This window comes from Aptenodytes patagonicus, chromosome 1, assembly GCF_965638725.1.
Source record: "Aptenodytes patagonicus chromosome 1, bAptPat1.pri.cur, whole genome shotgun sequence".
Taxonomy (NCBI): domain Eukaryota; kingdom Metazoa; phylum Chordata; class Aves; order Sphenisciformes; family Spheniscidae; genus Aptenodytes; species Aptenodytes patagonicus.
In genome coordinates, this window is record NC_134949.1 from 119,445,511 (window position 1) to 119,459,831 (window position 14,321).

General features: G+C 40.9%; 1 protein-coding gene across 2 annotated transcripts in view; it reads right to left on the bottom strand.

Moving 5' to 3' along the window:
* The window catches only part of APP (amyloid beta precursor protein), a 239,861-nt gene that overhangs the window by 151,287 nt on the left and 74,253 nt on the right, over nt 1–14,321 (bottom strand). For both annotated transcript variants that reach the window (XM_076352421.1, XM_076352429.1), the window contains exon 3: nt 6,616–6,745. In XM_076352421.1, coding sequence (XP_076208536.1) covers nt 6,616–6,745 — 130 coding nt within the window. The remainder of the gene's footprint in view (nt 1–6,615; nt 6,746–14,321) is intronic.

Genomic DNA, 14,321 nt, shown 5'->3' on the forward strand with positions numbered 1-14,321 from the left:
CCCAACTGATGCTTCACAGCCACTTTCTTCTCTATTACGGATGCTGACCATAAAATTCGGGCCAACAGAGTTCAGGTATATACAGAAAACCATTTTTATCCAATGAAGCATGTCAGGGCATGCTCTTAATTACACTGCTGCACAGAAGCACATTTAAGAACACACTTGATGAATTGAGGCCCTAAAAGCTTGCCGCCATTAGCTAAGCCGCGAGGATGCAGAAACAGGAGAAAAATCTGACCGCCGGCACAACGCCGAAGAGCTGCCGGTGTGCAGCTAATTGCGGTTTTGGACCTGGGCAGGGACCTGGCTAGGGAGCACCTGCCAAGGCTTTGCTGCAGTGGAAGGAAGCCAGCGTGTTCGGACACCTCATTATCCCTGCAGCGCTTGCAGTTTCACCAAAAAAAAAAAAAAAAAAAATGTGCCTAGCCTGTGCAGGCAGGGCTTTCTCATCCGCCCGCCAGCACTATACCAAAAATACCACTAGTAGGCAGGAATATTGTCTGTGAAGTAGTAAAGAAGAGAGATGAAATATTTCTCCCAATGAATAGTTGCGCCTTTCATTGCGCCTAGGATTTCTCTACCCATGGTCTCCCCACTAAGCAATTCAGATTGTCAGTCTTTTTGGAGATCCTCTCCCTCCTGTCAGCTAGCGCTGTCAGAAAAAGTAGACATGATGTAGTTGTGTAGGCTGAAACTAAGTGCATTTTTTTATTTTAGGAAAAGAGTGTGATGTGAGGCTTGTCTGCATCACTCACGTGGCAGAGTGGAGACTGAGGCAAGCTGGAGGCAGATAGCTAAACTAGCAGGGGCAGGAAAACTCCGAGACAACTATTTAATGTCATTCTGTTGATTAGGCACTGCATGGAAAAGCCAGTGGAAAGTGCTTCCAAAGCATCTGGAAGAGAAGCTTTGCCATTGCAGTCAGAAATAGGTGCACTAGACAGTGAGCTGAGAGGGGGAAAAAAAAAAAAAAAAAAAGTAAGTACTACCATGTAGCAGAAGTAAACAGGCATTTCACATGCTTGTGTGAAAAAATCTCACAGTTAAAATTGCAGGTAAACTACCAGATGAACCAAAAGAACTGTCAATACATATATCTCTATTTAAATGATTCATTCCAGGCACAACCTTGGTGTTTTCTTTGGTATAATTGGCTAGGCATGTGTATCAAAACTTGAGTATGCCTTTTCTTCTAACATCAACAAGTGGTTAACTTTACAAGCTGTTAGAGTAATAAAGCATGACAAGTTAATAAATATTTTCAAAGATGTTTTTGTTAAAACCAGAAACAGAAGTCAGCTTTTCACTACATAAACAAACAGCAAAATATACTTGTCATATAACCTAATCCACTTGTTTATGAACAAACGATTGCAAGTAATCACATTTTGATTGACAGAGGCTACATACGTAATGATATTCCAATACATCTGGATCCTTCAAACACTGCCTGAATACAGTGCTTAGCAGTATACATTAATGGGATAACAAAACGGAGTCACATGTGAGTATGCCAGCAAGCACTTTACGCAGCGCAGTTAATCAATGCCCTGGTAATTCCCCTTTACACCACCTCGCAGTTGTTTGCTGCCATGGCCACAGATCAATCCACGAACATCTGCATAATTTAGCTTCTCCTCTCGCTCCAGGGCTATGATGCACAATGAGCAGCTAGGCTGGGGTGTATTTCACCAACAGTTAATGAAATCTCATCTATATCTAAAAGTATAGGCATACATTTATCCAAGGTATTCAAAGAATCACGACACTGGGACAAGGATGCCTGCTCCCACTGCCAGCCAGGAACACAGAGTGAATTACCTCATTTCACAGCCCACACTGCACAAATTCACCAGCTGCTTTTCTTCAGGCAAGAAGTGAAGAGAGGAGAGAGCAAACCAGAACTGCTTATTGCCCACGCTTCCCCAACACAGCCAGAAATCCTGCCCTCCTGCTGCAGCTGGTGGCAAATCTCCCTCCAACGTTAACAAGGCCAGGATATTTTTCAAGAACAATTCCCATAAAACGAAGTGGAAATCATGGGCTTCTTGGCACTGCCTGATGAAACCCTGCAGCCCGTGCCCCACAGCAAGCTTACTGTCACCATTTTGGAGGGCTCAGTCTTAAAAGCACCTGCTTTTTGCGTGCTGCAGGTGTGAAGATGTCAGCACGCACACCCCACACCATGCCAAGGAAGCGCTGCAGATCTTCACTCTTCCGCCAGCACATCTCATGGGCTCATCATCTTTGCCTGAACACCAAAACCACATTTGTTGCTCTGTGTCAAGCAGCACACTCCTCACTCAAGTAGCATAATTTAACTCTTTAATCTTTGTACTACTAAAAAACCCCTTAAATCCCAGATAGATTTTTTTTCTCCCTTGAAGACTGCAGTCTGACACCATCATTCAAGAGACCTAAATATCCACCTAGATTTCTATTTCTGTCATACGGTGGCTAACAGAGCTTTGAACCATAATAAGCACACACTGGAAGATGTCATTTTCTAAATGCAGGAAGATAAAAATAAAGATAGTTTTAAGGCAAATGCCTTCAGTGTTTTCAGAAAGGTAACTAAAATTTACTCAACAATTTTCTTTTCAAAAGAAGTTTCCCCTCTTCAATGAACTGAAACTGTACAGTAATCCCCTGTGTCACTGGAAACATGCAATGAATACAACAGTAAGTCAAATTTATTGCACGGGAACATTTTCTCAAAGCTTGCAGTTTTAAGAACATTGCAAAGCCCTGCACATGGCACAAAATCATATCTTAAAATTAAATTAAACCAGTAATGCTCTTCTTTGGGTTCAATTAGAACATTTTTAGGGGGCGTATTTATGTGGTCACTGCAAAGACACATGGCTGACTCAAAGAGCTTTCACACTCCCTTATTTAAATTACTGCTTTTATGCTTTAGTTGCATCCACTTAAGAAAAGAAAATATGAAGCTGTGTAATCTAATAAATCTGATCAATATTACTAAAGTATACTGCTACAAATAGCTATAGTAACTACCAACATGCACGAGTCTCAAACAGAAAAGACTAATGGAGCAGCCAAGTGCTGTAGCAATATGCTCTCTACACATCTCAGAAAGCCTCGGCTGAAGACTGGGATGCAAATGGACTGTGAAGATGCTCTGGCCTGAAAGCAGACACATTTCTGTCACTCACTGGTTCTTACCTCTGTGGTAAACAAATGCCAAGATGGAAGAAACTATAAGCTGACTCATGATACTGAAAGTGATTCTCACAGCAAAGTAAAATTTGTAAGACTCAACCCTGCAATCAGCTGCCCACTGCCAAACTTTCTTTTGGCATCTTAATTCTTACTAGAGTCAATGGATTTAACGGTGGTCTACATCAAGGGTCTACTTGCGCTAAAATTACTGAGGAATGGGCACTGCCACTACCAGACTTCTGAAATTGCCCACTATAAGCTACCACACCAAGGATAGCGGAGGCACACGCAGAGCTGACAGGCTAGGTCCAACTTTTAATAAAAACATTGAAGAAGTATTAGCAGGAGATAAAGGGGGGTGGTGAGGGGGAGCTCTCAGGACTCCTTAACTCTGTAACAAATAAGGCTTAGGAAAAAGTACTCCAAGACAGACATAGTACTGCTTATGGTGATAATTAATAAAATCAGTATCCCCATACTGAGCTGTTTATGCAGGCTAGAAGATTAGTTGCCAAAAAAAAAAAAAACAAACCCAACATGATATTGCATAAAATTCTTAAAAAAGATAATCTGTCATCAAAGCCATGAGACACTGACGGACTGAATTCAATCAACTCCCTGCCTCCAGTCTACCCCCTTAACGTACAAGGCAGCAAGAATATTCAAGGTATTTGATCACAACTTTTAGACTACAGAAAAATCAAAGTAATAAATTAAAAGGGTAACTCTAACAGGAAAAGTAAATGAACGGCCTTCGTTAAAAACCCCAAACTACACTTCCCCCCCCCCCCTTCCTTCAAGACTTGCTCTCATTTCAAAGGATCTGTTCATCTTATGACCAGCTTCACCACTACAAAGGCAGTGAGCCAACAGGAGAGGACAATGTGGGCTGCTAGCAATAGGTGAACACCAAGCTGCTGGGTACTAAGCAAGCCCGACTTCCCATGAGGGGCTGTACTCTCAGCCTCACATGTGGGGAAAATGACCCACTCCTCCAGCCTCCTCCTCTAATACATTTCCACCACAGGCAAGAAAGTCCAACTTTAACCACACACAACAAGCAGAGGGCTGGTTGATGGAGAAATGACAGATAATGGCCACGTTCAACATTTTTCCTCCAATGGAAAGAATTATGCGGCCACTCTTCTCAGTAAACTCTTGGGAACATTAGTATCTAAGGCTTTTGTTTCTATTAGTTTTATTCTAGTCAAGGTCAAAAGATGAATAGCAGCATAGAAGAAGGATGATAAACGCAGGCAGACACAACTGCATAAGTCTCAATTACAAGGAAATAAAAAAATAGCATATGGGGGGATTTTAAAATATAAACTAGGAGCTAAGGGCAAAGCATTAATGGGCATGAGGTGCTTAAATCTCTCTAACATTTTTGTCTCCAGCAAGCAAAGCCTACCTTGCTAAGTAAGATATCAGACATTCAAGTCCTGATAATTTTTCATTCAAAACCACAACTCAGGAAAGACACTTTAAAAGTCCAAGTCCAGTTCCTCACTCCTGCCCGGAACTGCATATAATCCTGTTCACAAATTTATGAACTTCCTTCTAAATTACTAGACTTCTTATTCCTTTTACCAGAAGACTGTTGGAGCTCCTCACTCTTGCAGAAACTCCCTTATAATTTCCAGATTAAATTTATTCATGGCCAATTTATATTCATTTGCTCTTATGATGACATTGTCTTTCACCTTAAATCAGGTTGTAAGGTCTCCTGGGCACTGACCAAATCTACGTAAGTATGGAGAGTCCTGAGCATAATAGTTCCCTGATCATAATTCAGAGCTTTGCTCATGATGACAATACAATAAATTACAAAAAATAGTTTCTATAGTTCCACTAGTCTGACCTCCTTCCGCCACATCTCGAATTAGTGCAAGTGCACTCACATGGAATCTGATCAAATATATCATGATGAAGCTAGGTGAGACTGCAGTCCTGCCCCACCTCTAGCAAGTTGCTTATCTGATTCTACAAGTACATTGACACTGCAAGCTGATGTTTTTATCTTGGCTGTGGAAAACTAAAGAAAACACAGCAACAAATGGGTAGAAAAGCACATCCCTTTTAGCATTAAAACTTTTGGTGGAAGTGAGTAACTCAACTCACATAGAAGTCTGGAAAACACACAAAAAGCAGTAGGTTCCTTCCTGCAGTCAGGATTCATATTACTAGAGGCAGGTCCTTCCCCGCACCAAAAGTCTTGAATTTGGGTTCTCGAACACTTTTGCTCAGAATAAACTAGTCATTCTTACCTGCAGTAGCATCAGCAATGATATACTGCCGGTCTAGAAACACTTATTTCGTATCCATACAAACAAACATCAGATCTAGAAACTTTACTGAACAATAAAATTTCCCTGATACTTCTTAGTATAGATTTTGCACATCTGCTGTTTTGGCACCTTTGACCGTAGCGGTAGCATGCTTGTTAGTTACTCTGCAGACCTATCTTTGTTAAGTTGGCACACTCACTGCCTGGGCATCCGGCACAGCGTGCCATGTGTTTTACCTTTTCTACACAAATGAACAAAAATTCCAGAAAGATTGCATATTTTCTGGATTTCTTTCATTATTTATTTCATGGAATAACTGGCCCGAGTTGCTTTCCTCACAACATTTTAGCTGCCCCGGCTTCGTAGAAAAGCAAGTTCCAACTTTGAACTCCAGTATTTAAACACAATTTATCACAATTCAAATGGCACTGGTAAAGCAACATACTTAAATAGCTCATGGAATAATCTCAAGAAAACGTTGTGCCTAGAATGTTAATAAAAACAACAAATAAATATGATTCTGTTTTCTGAATGCTGACAGAAAACTAACAGAGAAGTAAAGGTTAACAAAAAAATGAAGGACTGAACCTCCCTTTTAAATTGGTGAATCGATTCAAAACGCCAAGGACACAGAAAAGAATAGTAAGCAACTACTACAAAAATAAAGTTGTAGAAAGAAACAGGGGACTTTATAATCTAGCTTTTGCTTGCTTTCAATAAAAACAGATTCCCATTATCTTTCACAGTAAGAGACCAAGTACTAGATATTCAAAAAATAATGGGGGAAAAAAGTATTTATTTAGGGAAAAGATGGATAGCTTATAAGCAAAAAACTGTAAACTGGGCACACACATGCATGTCTATATGGGAGGAAAAGAGAGGAGAGGACAGATAATGACAAAAATCAGGGGAGTAAGCAGAAGCCTGGTTTGCAGTCGCTCATGAAAACAGTATCGGGAAAAGCAGGAGTATTTTCTCTCTAGTTAATGCAGTTCCAAAGGACTGAACAATTAGATAAGACCTACCTCAGAGAAGATAACACAGAGATGTAAGAGGTATTTATGTAGATTCTTTATCTTTTTCATGAAGATACTGAAACACCAAAGAGAGAGAAAAAACAGACTGAAACTCGATCACTCACCCAAACACCTATAGGGAACCACAATATGCGGGTGACCGTTGCACTGCTTCCATCCCCTCTTGCACCAGTTCTGGATTGTAACTGGCTGGTTGGCTTCGACAACATTAGTGATTTGTAATTCAGGGTAGACCTAGCGTTAAAAGTATAAAAAAAGACAAATGTTATCACAAGTATGCCCTCTGGGTCACGCAATATTGTTACACGTATTTGTAACATGGATATCACAATACAGTACTCATTTTCCTATCTTCTCCTTCTTCTACTGTGTATTACATTTACTTCATGGTATGAGTATGTGCACTTACCTAAAAAGCTGGTCTGTTTGTTCATCAGTAAAAACGTATGGCCACCAGCTCAGAATACCATGGTGGTAACAGCTGGCTGTCAAAATATAACTTGGCCAGTTATACTTGCTTAAGCTAAATATCAACTAAACAGGTGTTTCATGGTTGACTAAAATACCCTCTCCTCCATGTCTAGGTTATCACTCTCCTTGCAAAACTGCATATATTGGGCCTAATCTCTGTACATCTAAAATCAATAGCATGCCTTTACGTTTATCTCAATCATTTTAACAAACCTCATAATTCTTTCCCGCTGCAGTCTGCACAGTATTAAGTCTGTTGAATCAGTTTTTCATATTTAGGTTTACATCACCAATATAAACCTATTTCCAACTTCCCTAAATTGCCGATATCAAAATCCTATCTGCTCTTAATACTGCAATACACTTCTACACCCACAACCATGCCACCAGCAAAGTGGATGACTAGTTTATTGGCAAGCCACAACTTTGATCAAGCTACATATTTGGCTTTTTATCTCCCTCAGTCCCTTTTTCCACCTCTCTTTAATTTTACTGTCAGTAATGGCTTATCTGGTCTCTTTTGCCAAGGATGGGTCTTAGCCACTGACCTTTTGTGCAGACCCACCTCCCAGCCACTTTCTATGAGTGCATCTACGCATGCATTTTGGTCCATCGGGAGCACGTTACCTCACACTCCACTGCGGTTCACGCTGTGGAGGTGTTTCAGAGCACGCAAGCCAGATTCCTCAAGGATAAAACTGAATGGGAAGACATACTCCTGGAGCACACCCAATGGATGGTTAGTCCATGCCACCAGGCTAGAGCTAACCAAAGCAAAGCCTCCAAAGCGTGCCCAGCGTGGATGCTCAGCCCCTGCTGCTTCACTCCGCACTCCCAGCTCTCATCGCACCACACCAGTTGCTAGCACAGCCTATGGCTCTCGCTTTTGATTTTTCCTATCGGCAATCTATCAGCCCTAACATCAAACTCGGACGGGACTAGTCTTCCTTTGCCTTTCCTCAAGCAATCCTTACCAATTTCTGAGTATGTCGGATCTGAGGATTTAGGTGGACTGAAAACTACAGTCTACCCATACCTACCAGTGGAAAAGAAAAACAGAAATAGGAACAAGCCCGAGGGAAAGTAAGTAATTGGAGATGTCCAAAAACACCCTGCAGAAAAGGAACATAATCCCAACTAGAGAGAGCTGGGTCAAGATTGGGTGAATTCTGGAAGTCCAAAACCGACGCTTGGAAAACCACAGTAAGAACCTTGACAACCTGCCCCGAGGAAAAAGGATTCCTCTCAATCACGTATCCCCCCCAAGCTCACAGCATCCCAGTGGGCCAGTGCCTCCTGGCACTCCCCTTACCAAAGGTTTAAAATGTAACCGTGGAAAAAATGAAGCAAGCAGGCTATTTAACTACAGCTCAAGTAAAGTTTCAAACTTTAAAAGACACTGCTAAACAACAGTACAGCCTTTTCAGATTTGAGATCAGTAGTCTTTGAATGAATGTGGCCTGGTCCACAGGCATCGTAACAACAGCAAGTAATCAAAGCATGATTGGAAACACTTGGGAAGAATTTCTTACTTTCATTAAGAGACAGGAAGGGGCTAGTATAATTGTAAAATTGAACTATATTACAGCTTAATGAACAAAACAAGGCCAGGTACAGTAACAATGCCAAGGAAATTACTACAGAAAGAAATATTACTTAAACAATGCACTTCATGCTAAAGAGATTGAACATCAACGTTGCCTGCTATTACAAAACAGCATTTTTAATCAGATACCTCCTGCTTTGCCTAAGCACTCCACAGAAGCCATCTGATACGTTTTTGTGAGCTTCGACAGCACCCTCAGCTCACTACAACGGATGGTTAAAGCGTGTGCAGAGGCTTCAGATGCAACCTTCTATGTTAACCCAGCACAGGAGATACAGTTCACTTCAAGAAAGCCCACAGAGGAGAACTGAAAACTTAAGAGTGAAAGTTTACTGCACTCAGAAGATTGCAGCTTTGCTTCGTTTTTTTTGTCAGCAGCTGACCAAGGCTGATGGTCATCGCCCACATTACAAACATACCACCATTTTTACACTACTCGCAGAAAGCGGCTCCAGAGGAACTTGCTGCTCCCCCTGCTCCATCAGTGCTTCAAATACTGAACTCTGAACTCAAACAGCAAGGTTGCAAATTCAAGGAAAGCTCCCCTTTCCTCTTCAATCTCTTTATCTTTTCCCTCAGGTCCCCTCAGTTCCACCAAACAGGTCTGCACATGCTCATGCTCTTGACTCTTGCCACAGCACTGCCAAAATGGATTAGGATGTTACCGTGGTGGGAGATTTCACACCTCAACTGCTGTGTAAATATTACACTAAAAGGCACCATAGCTGCCTCAAGAGCTAACAAGCAAGATGCAAGAGAAAGATTTGATTTTCTTTGGACACTGCCTTTAGTATCATCATGCTGCACTCTTCCAAGTTCATACGTCTGCAGATATCGCGTCTGAGTAATTACAGCCCATGGTTATGTAATACTGGATGCCGTCACAAACCATGCGCTTGATATATCACAGTGTCACCGACACGTTCTCATCGGGGACATTTTAGCATTCCTCAGGGTTAAGTGTCACTTGTCACGTACAGAGGGAGTAAACGCCTTAAATGAAGACAAGTAAAAAATTTCACAATGGTTGGACTGGAAATGTTAAAAAAGGAAATTAAGGAAAAAAAACCCTCAAAGCAATTTATGCATCCCCAGGAACATGTACATACCTTTAAAACGATAGAAAATAGGATTCTGATCCATGAGAACAAAGACACACTTAATTACTTTCCTGAGGTGAGCTTCTAATGAGTAAGAGCAAACTATTACTGTGGACCCTTATTGAAACAGTAAGATTAGAGGGGTAAAAAATTAATATTTTATTTTTATTTTTGCTATTTCCCAAAACGACTATTTTAACTTCTGGTTAGTACAGTGGACCAAATTCTAAGTAGTTAACAGTATTTGTCAAAAGCACACAAGGATGAAGAAATACAAAGAAGCCTCTTCTTCTGTTTCTACATCAGCTACTAAACTCCTAATTTCCTCTGACAGCTCACACAAAGCTCTGTCCACCCTTCACAAGAGAAAACAGGCTTTGAATTTCATTATCAATAGGTTAACGCCAGCAACGCGTATGCGCTGAGGAAAGTTCCCCTCGCCAGACTTACATAAAGTATTTGCTCTGAATTGAAGTGGGACCTACTTAGTGGCACAGAAAAATGAGCCTCATATTTATTTATAGTGTCCCTAATGAGCCACTGGTCCTTCTAGAGAGTCAGAGCGAGCAGCGCTAGAAAGTTACAGGAGATCCAAACTTTCAACATTACCGTAACTTGCTGCAGAGTAATTCCTTTAATATATTTTAAAAGAAGCGGTGGAAGAAACAGAGGTGAATGTAATCTAAAAATTTTAACTGGCGATCAAAAGTTACTGCTAGATCATTTACTTCCATCTTCATTACTAAGCTTCCTTATATACCGACTTCAGAAAGAAAAATCTAAAAAGCCTCTGCACTCAGGCTACTCAGAATTTAATGTAATCTTGTTTACATTCGTGTTTACCACTACCAAGTCTGATGACACGTGGATTCAGGACTAAAATGTGGATGTGCTTAATGAAAGAAAGCGCATTTTGATCTGCCTACATACAAAGGTGTTGATGATACAATGGTGACAGTTTTACGACAACCTCATCAAATATGTGTTACCTAACGGGAGATTTGGGATTATTCTTAAACAAATCTGGGAAAACCAAAAAGATATGGAGTTGGGAGGCAGAGAAAACAATTAAAGCAATGAAGCGGACAGGCCACTACCACCGCAGCCGCCCCTCCCGCCTGTGAGAAGGAAGGAGACCAGCCAAGAGGCCTTTCGACATGGCCGGTGCAGGTGGATGGGTCCCCAGGCCCCTCGCGCACAGGGAGCGCTGGCCGCTCACGCAGAACAGGGAGGCCATTTCAGCAAGGGCCGGCTGGGGCAGCGGATGACAGCCACCGGCCAACGTGAGCTCCTCGCAGTACACTGCAGGCAAGAGGGAGGCATGGTGCCCAGGCACACGGGGAGGTGAGGCCCCTCCAGGAATACCAGGCCCAGTGGCAGGGGCAGCGGTTCAGGAGGACTTGGATACATTGGAAGGAGTTCAAAGAAGAGTCAAAGAGCAATGACGAGATCACATATCCTGAGTGGAGGAAGTGCTCGACTCCAGTAATAGTCTGTTTAGTACAGCCAAGCCTGGCTGCAGTTTACAACCACCTTCAGAAATTTAAAATTTGTGAACGTCTTAATTTATCACATAAATAGCTAACAAGAGTGAGTTGCTGAGTGTCGAGACCGAACAACTGTGACCCTGAGGGTGCTTCTCCAAGTAGCCTACCCACTAAGAGAGGTTTCTCTGTTAAAATGGGAAATGCCCACCTAACACGGACACTCCTACTCAGCCACCGCAGTGATACTTGGAAACACGTCCTACGAACGATGCTAGCCATCTTTGATGATCGCCCTGATCCATACAGAATCACAGACTGCTTGAGGTTGGAAGGGACCTCTGGAGGTCATCTGGCCCCACTCCCGGGCTCAAGCAGGGCCACCCAGAGCTGGTTGCGCAGGACTGTGTCCAGACAGCTTTTGAATATCTCAGGGATGGAGACTCCAGAACCTCTCTGGGTAACCTCTGCCAGTGCTCAAATACCAGCATTAAATGCAACTGAAATCTCTGAGAGAGATACTTTTTTTTTTTTTTAAATCAGTCCCTGATACATGATTATATAAATAGGTTTCTCCACCTAGTCACACATGCTCAGCAGAAGCAAACGAACTCTGTACATCTTGGTGCAATCTTGAAGCAATACTTGAGCACAATCATATGAGACATAGTCATCTCTGATACTAAAAGACATTTAGATTCAAAAGCATAGTATTTCACTTCTTGATATCATTCATTATGCCCCTCATCTTCTAGAGTAACTCTGACTATTCAGAATATTGCTTCTTTTATCGTATTTTCAAATAAATTTCTGAAAGGTTTATGAGGTTAGCTGATGATTAGAAGGCTAGGGGAGCTATTTCAATTTACTTCTGCATTTTTTTATTACACAATTAAGATAACAATAACAACAGAAATAAGTATATATAAATCTTGAAGTACTATCATAATGTATACGATTGGAATTAGTGGTACAGATTTATTCTTACTTCTGCTTGAACTTAAGGATCTTTTCCTGTATATTCCAAAAGCAGAATCATCATAGGGAAGAGAACAAGATTCAGTTTCAGAGTAACAAATGGTCTGAGTTACTAATGGAGTATGCTCCATCCATGGAAACCGTTAAATGGAACACACACACGCACACACTTGCACACACACACGTACACGCACCCCTTATAAAATACAAGGTGGTGTTACACTTTAACATGAATTAAAAAAAAAAAAGAAAAGAAAAAAGAAACAGTATCTTAAGACTAAAGAATGGAAGACATAATCAGGAATTGGTGTCCATCTTCACCAACAATGGCAGAGAACCCGGGCAAGAGGAAAAAAAAAATTGTTTAAAATTAAGGTGCAAAATTAACATGTAATCAATTGCTATTTTTTATTTAAACACCTTAGTATTTTTCTCCAAAGTGCATCCCACATCAGTTTGAATTCTGACTGTTCCAAAGCAGAGATGTGTATTAGTTTAACTGCCACCAAACGCTGCACAAGTCTGAAGTGGACACATTTTCTTACTAATATTTCTTTCTATTCTTTTTCCTTAATCTTTCAGTTGTTTGATGTACCTACTCATGATATCTTGGCTTAAATTAGATCACACATTTGATTTCTAGATCTTCCTTTTACCCTAAGCGTCAGCACCTGGCACGGCAAGACTTTGAAGCCAGCTTGAATTCAAATGTAGTGCTCAACTCTACTCTCACAATGAGAAAAGGCTGCTCAGTCTCTCTGAAAGCACATTGTCCAGTCTCTGTGCAACATGCCACTGAAGAACTGGTGCTCATGCACCCCAGATCTGACAGGTATTTATGAGCTGGCATTCTGCTTGAAATCTGTCTCAGGCAGTCAGTGACAGTATCTATATTAAAAACTAAATGCAAGACTGACCATGGAATATGGTCTAGAATAGGAATATTCATACAGATAAAAGAAATGAAGAAATTACTCCTGTAAATAGAACAAAAATTAGGGTGGTTTTAGCAGTTGCACCTTTAGCAACTTGAATGATTTGAATGCTTTGATTTACTTAAAGAAAGGGGAAGATAACTCAGACTATTGTTTGATTACATCCAGACTCTCCCTGCCTGCTCTCCTCCCGCACCTTCCCCCCAAAAAGGAAAAAAAAACAACCAAGCAAGTTGGTCTGTGGACAAGTTTCCTTCCAACTGGACCATGCAACTTTGCACTTTGAATATTCTATACTTAAAATATCGATGTTACTTTGAGAATGAGAACTGTTCACAGAAATTGTCAGAGAATTTGCTTATTAAAATTGTAAACAAAAATCACGGATGTGACACAGGTAACTATTTACCTCTGCGCTTTAAATGGACAAAGAAATTTTTTTATCACTTCACTGAAGTAGTCTGCAAACAGTTACTGCAAGCAGAAAAGAATACACACATCTAATAACCAGTGTTTAGGAAGACTGTGGTCTTAAAACTGCTTGTGGAAAATGTCCTTTAGCAGCAAGCATATCTGAAGGGTGGCTAAACAATGCTTCAACTATGAAAAAAAGCCTTCACTTCCAGATTAACAAATTATAGTTGGAGCAAAACTATTTTTATTCCTTTCTAGAGTATATCTTTAAATAAATAAAATCCTTTTAAGGATTTTCCTGCCAGAGGGCAGAAAGCAACCTACATGTTAAAACCACAGAAAGAAACAAAAGATCAGCTGCTTCCCAGTATTTTGCATAGATATGTTACTGAAGAGCAGTAACAAGCAGACACGCTGCACTCATTTTTCAAGAGTTTGGTATGTCCACACAGAGGAAGTATACAATAACGATTTCTGTGTGTCCATGCACAGTATCTCTGCAAGCTTTCCAGTCTATGACTTCGGAAGCAGCGATGCTGCAGAGTCCCAGCTGTCCCAGATCAGCTGCAGCAGTACTGGCATCACACGAGCAGCAATGACACAAGCACAGCCAACCCTGAATGAAATACCCTGTTCTCAGTCTTGCAGACTGATCTGCAAAACAGGCAGCTATACACAGATTCAAGTTATTATACATGTCTCATATCAAAATATTCTAGTTTATTACTCGTTTTTACAACTACTTTTCTACATTACTATAGAGGATCTTAGTACAAGGTAATTTTGAATCTTCATTGATTAATATCTAAACTCAGAATTGGC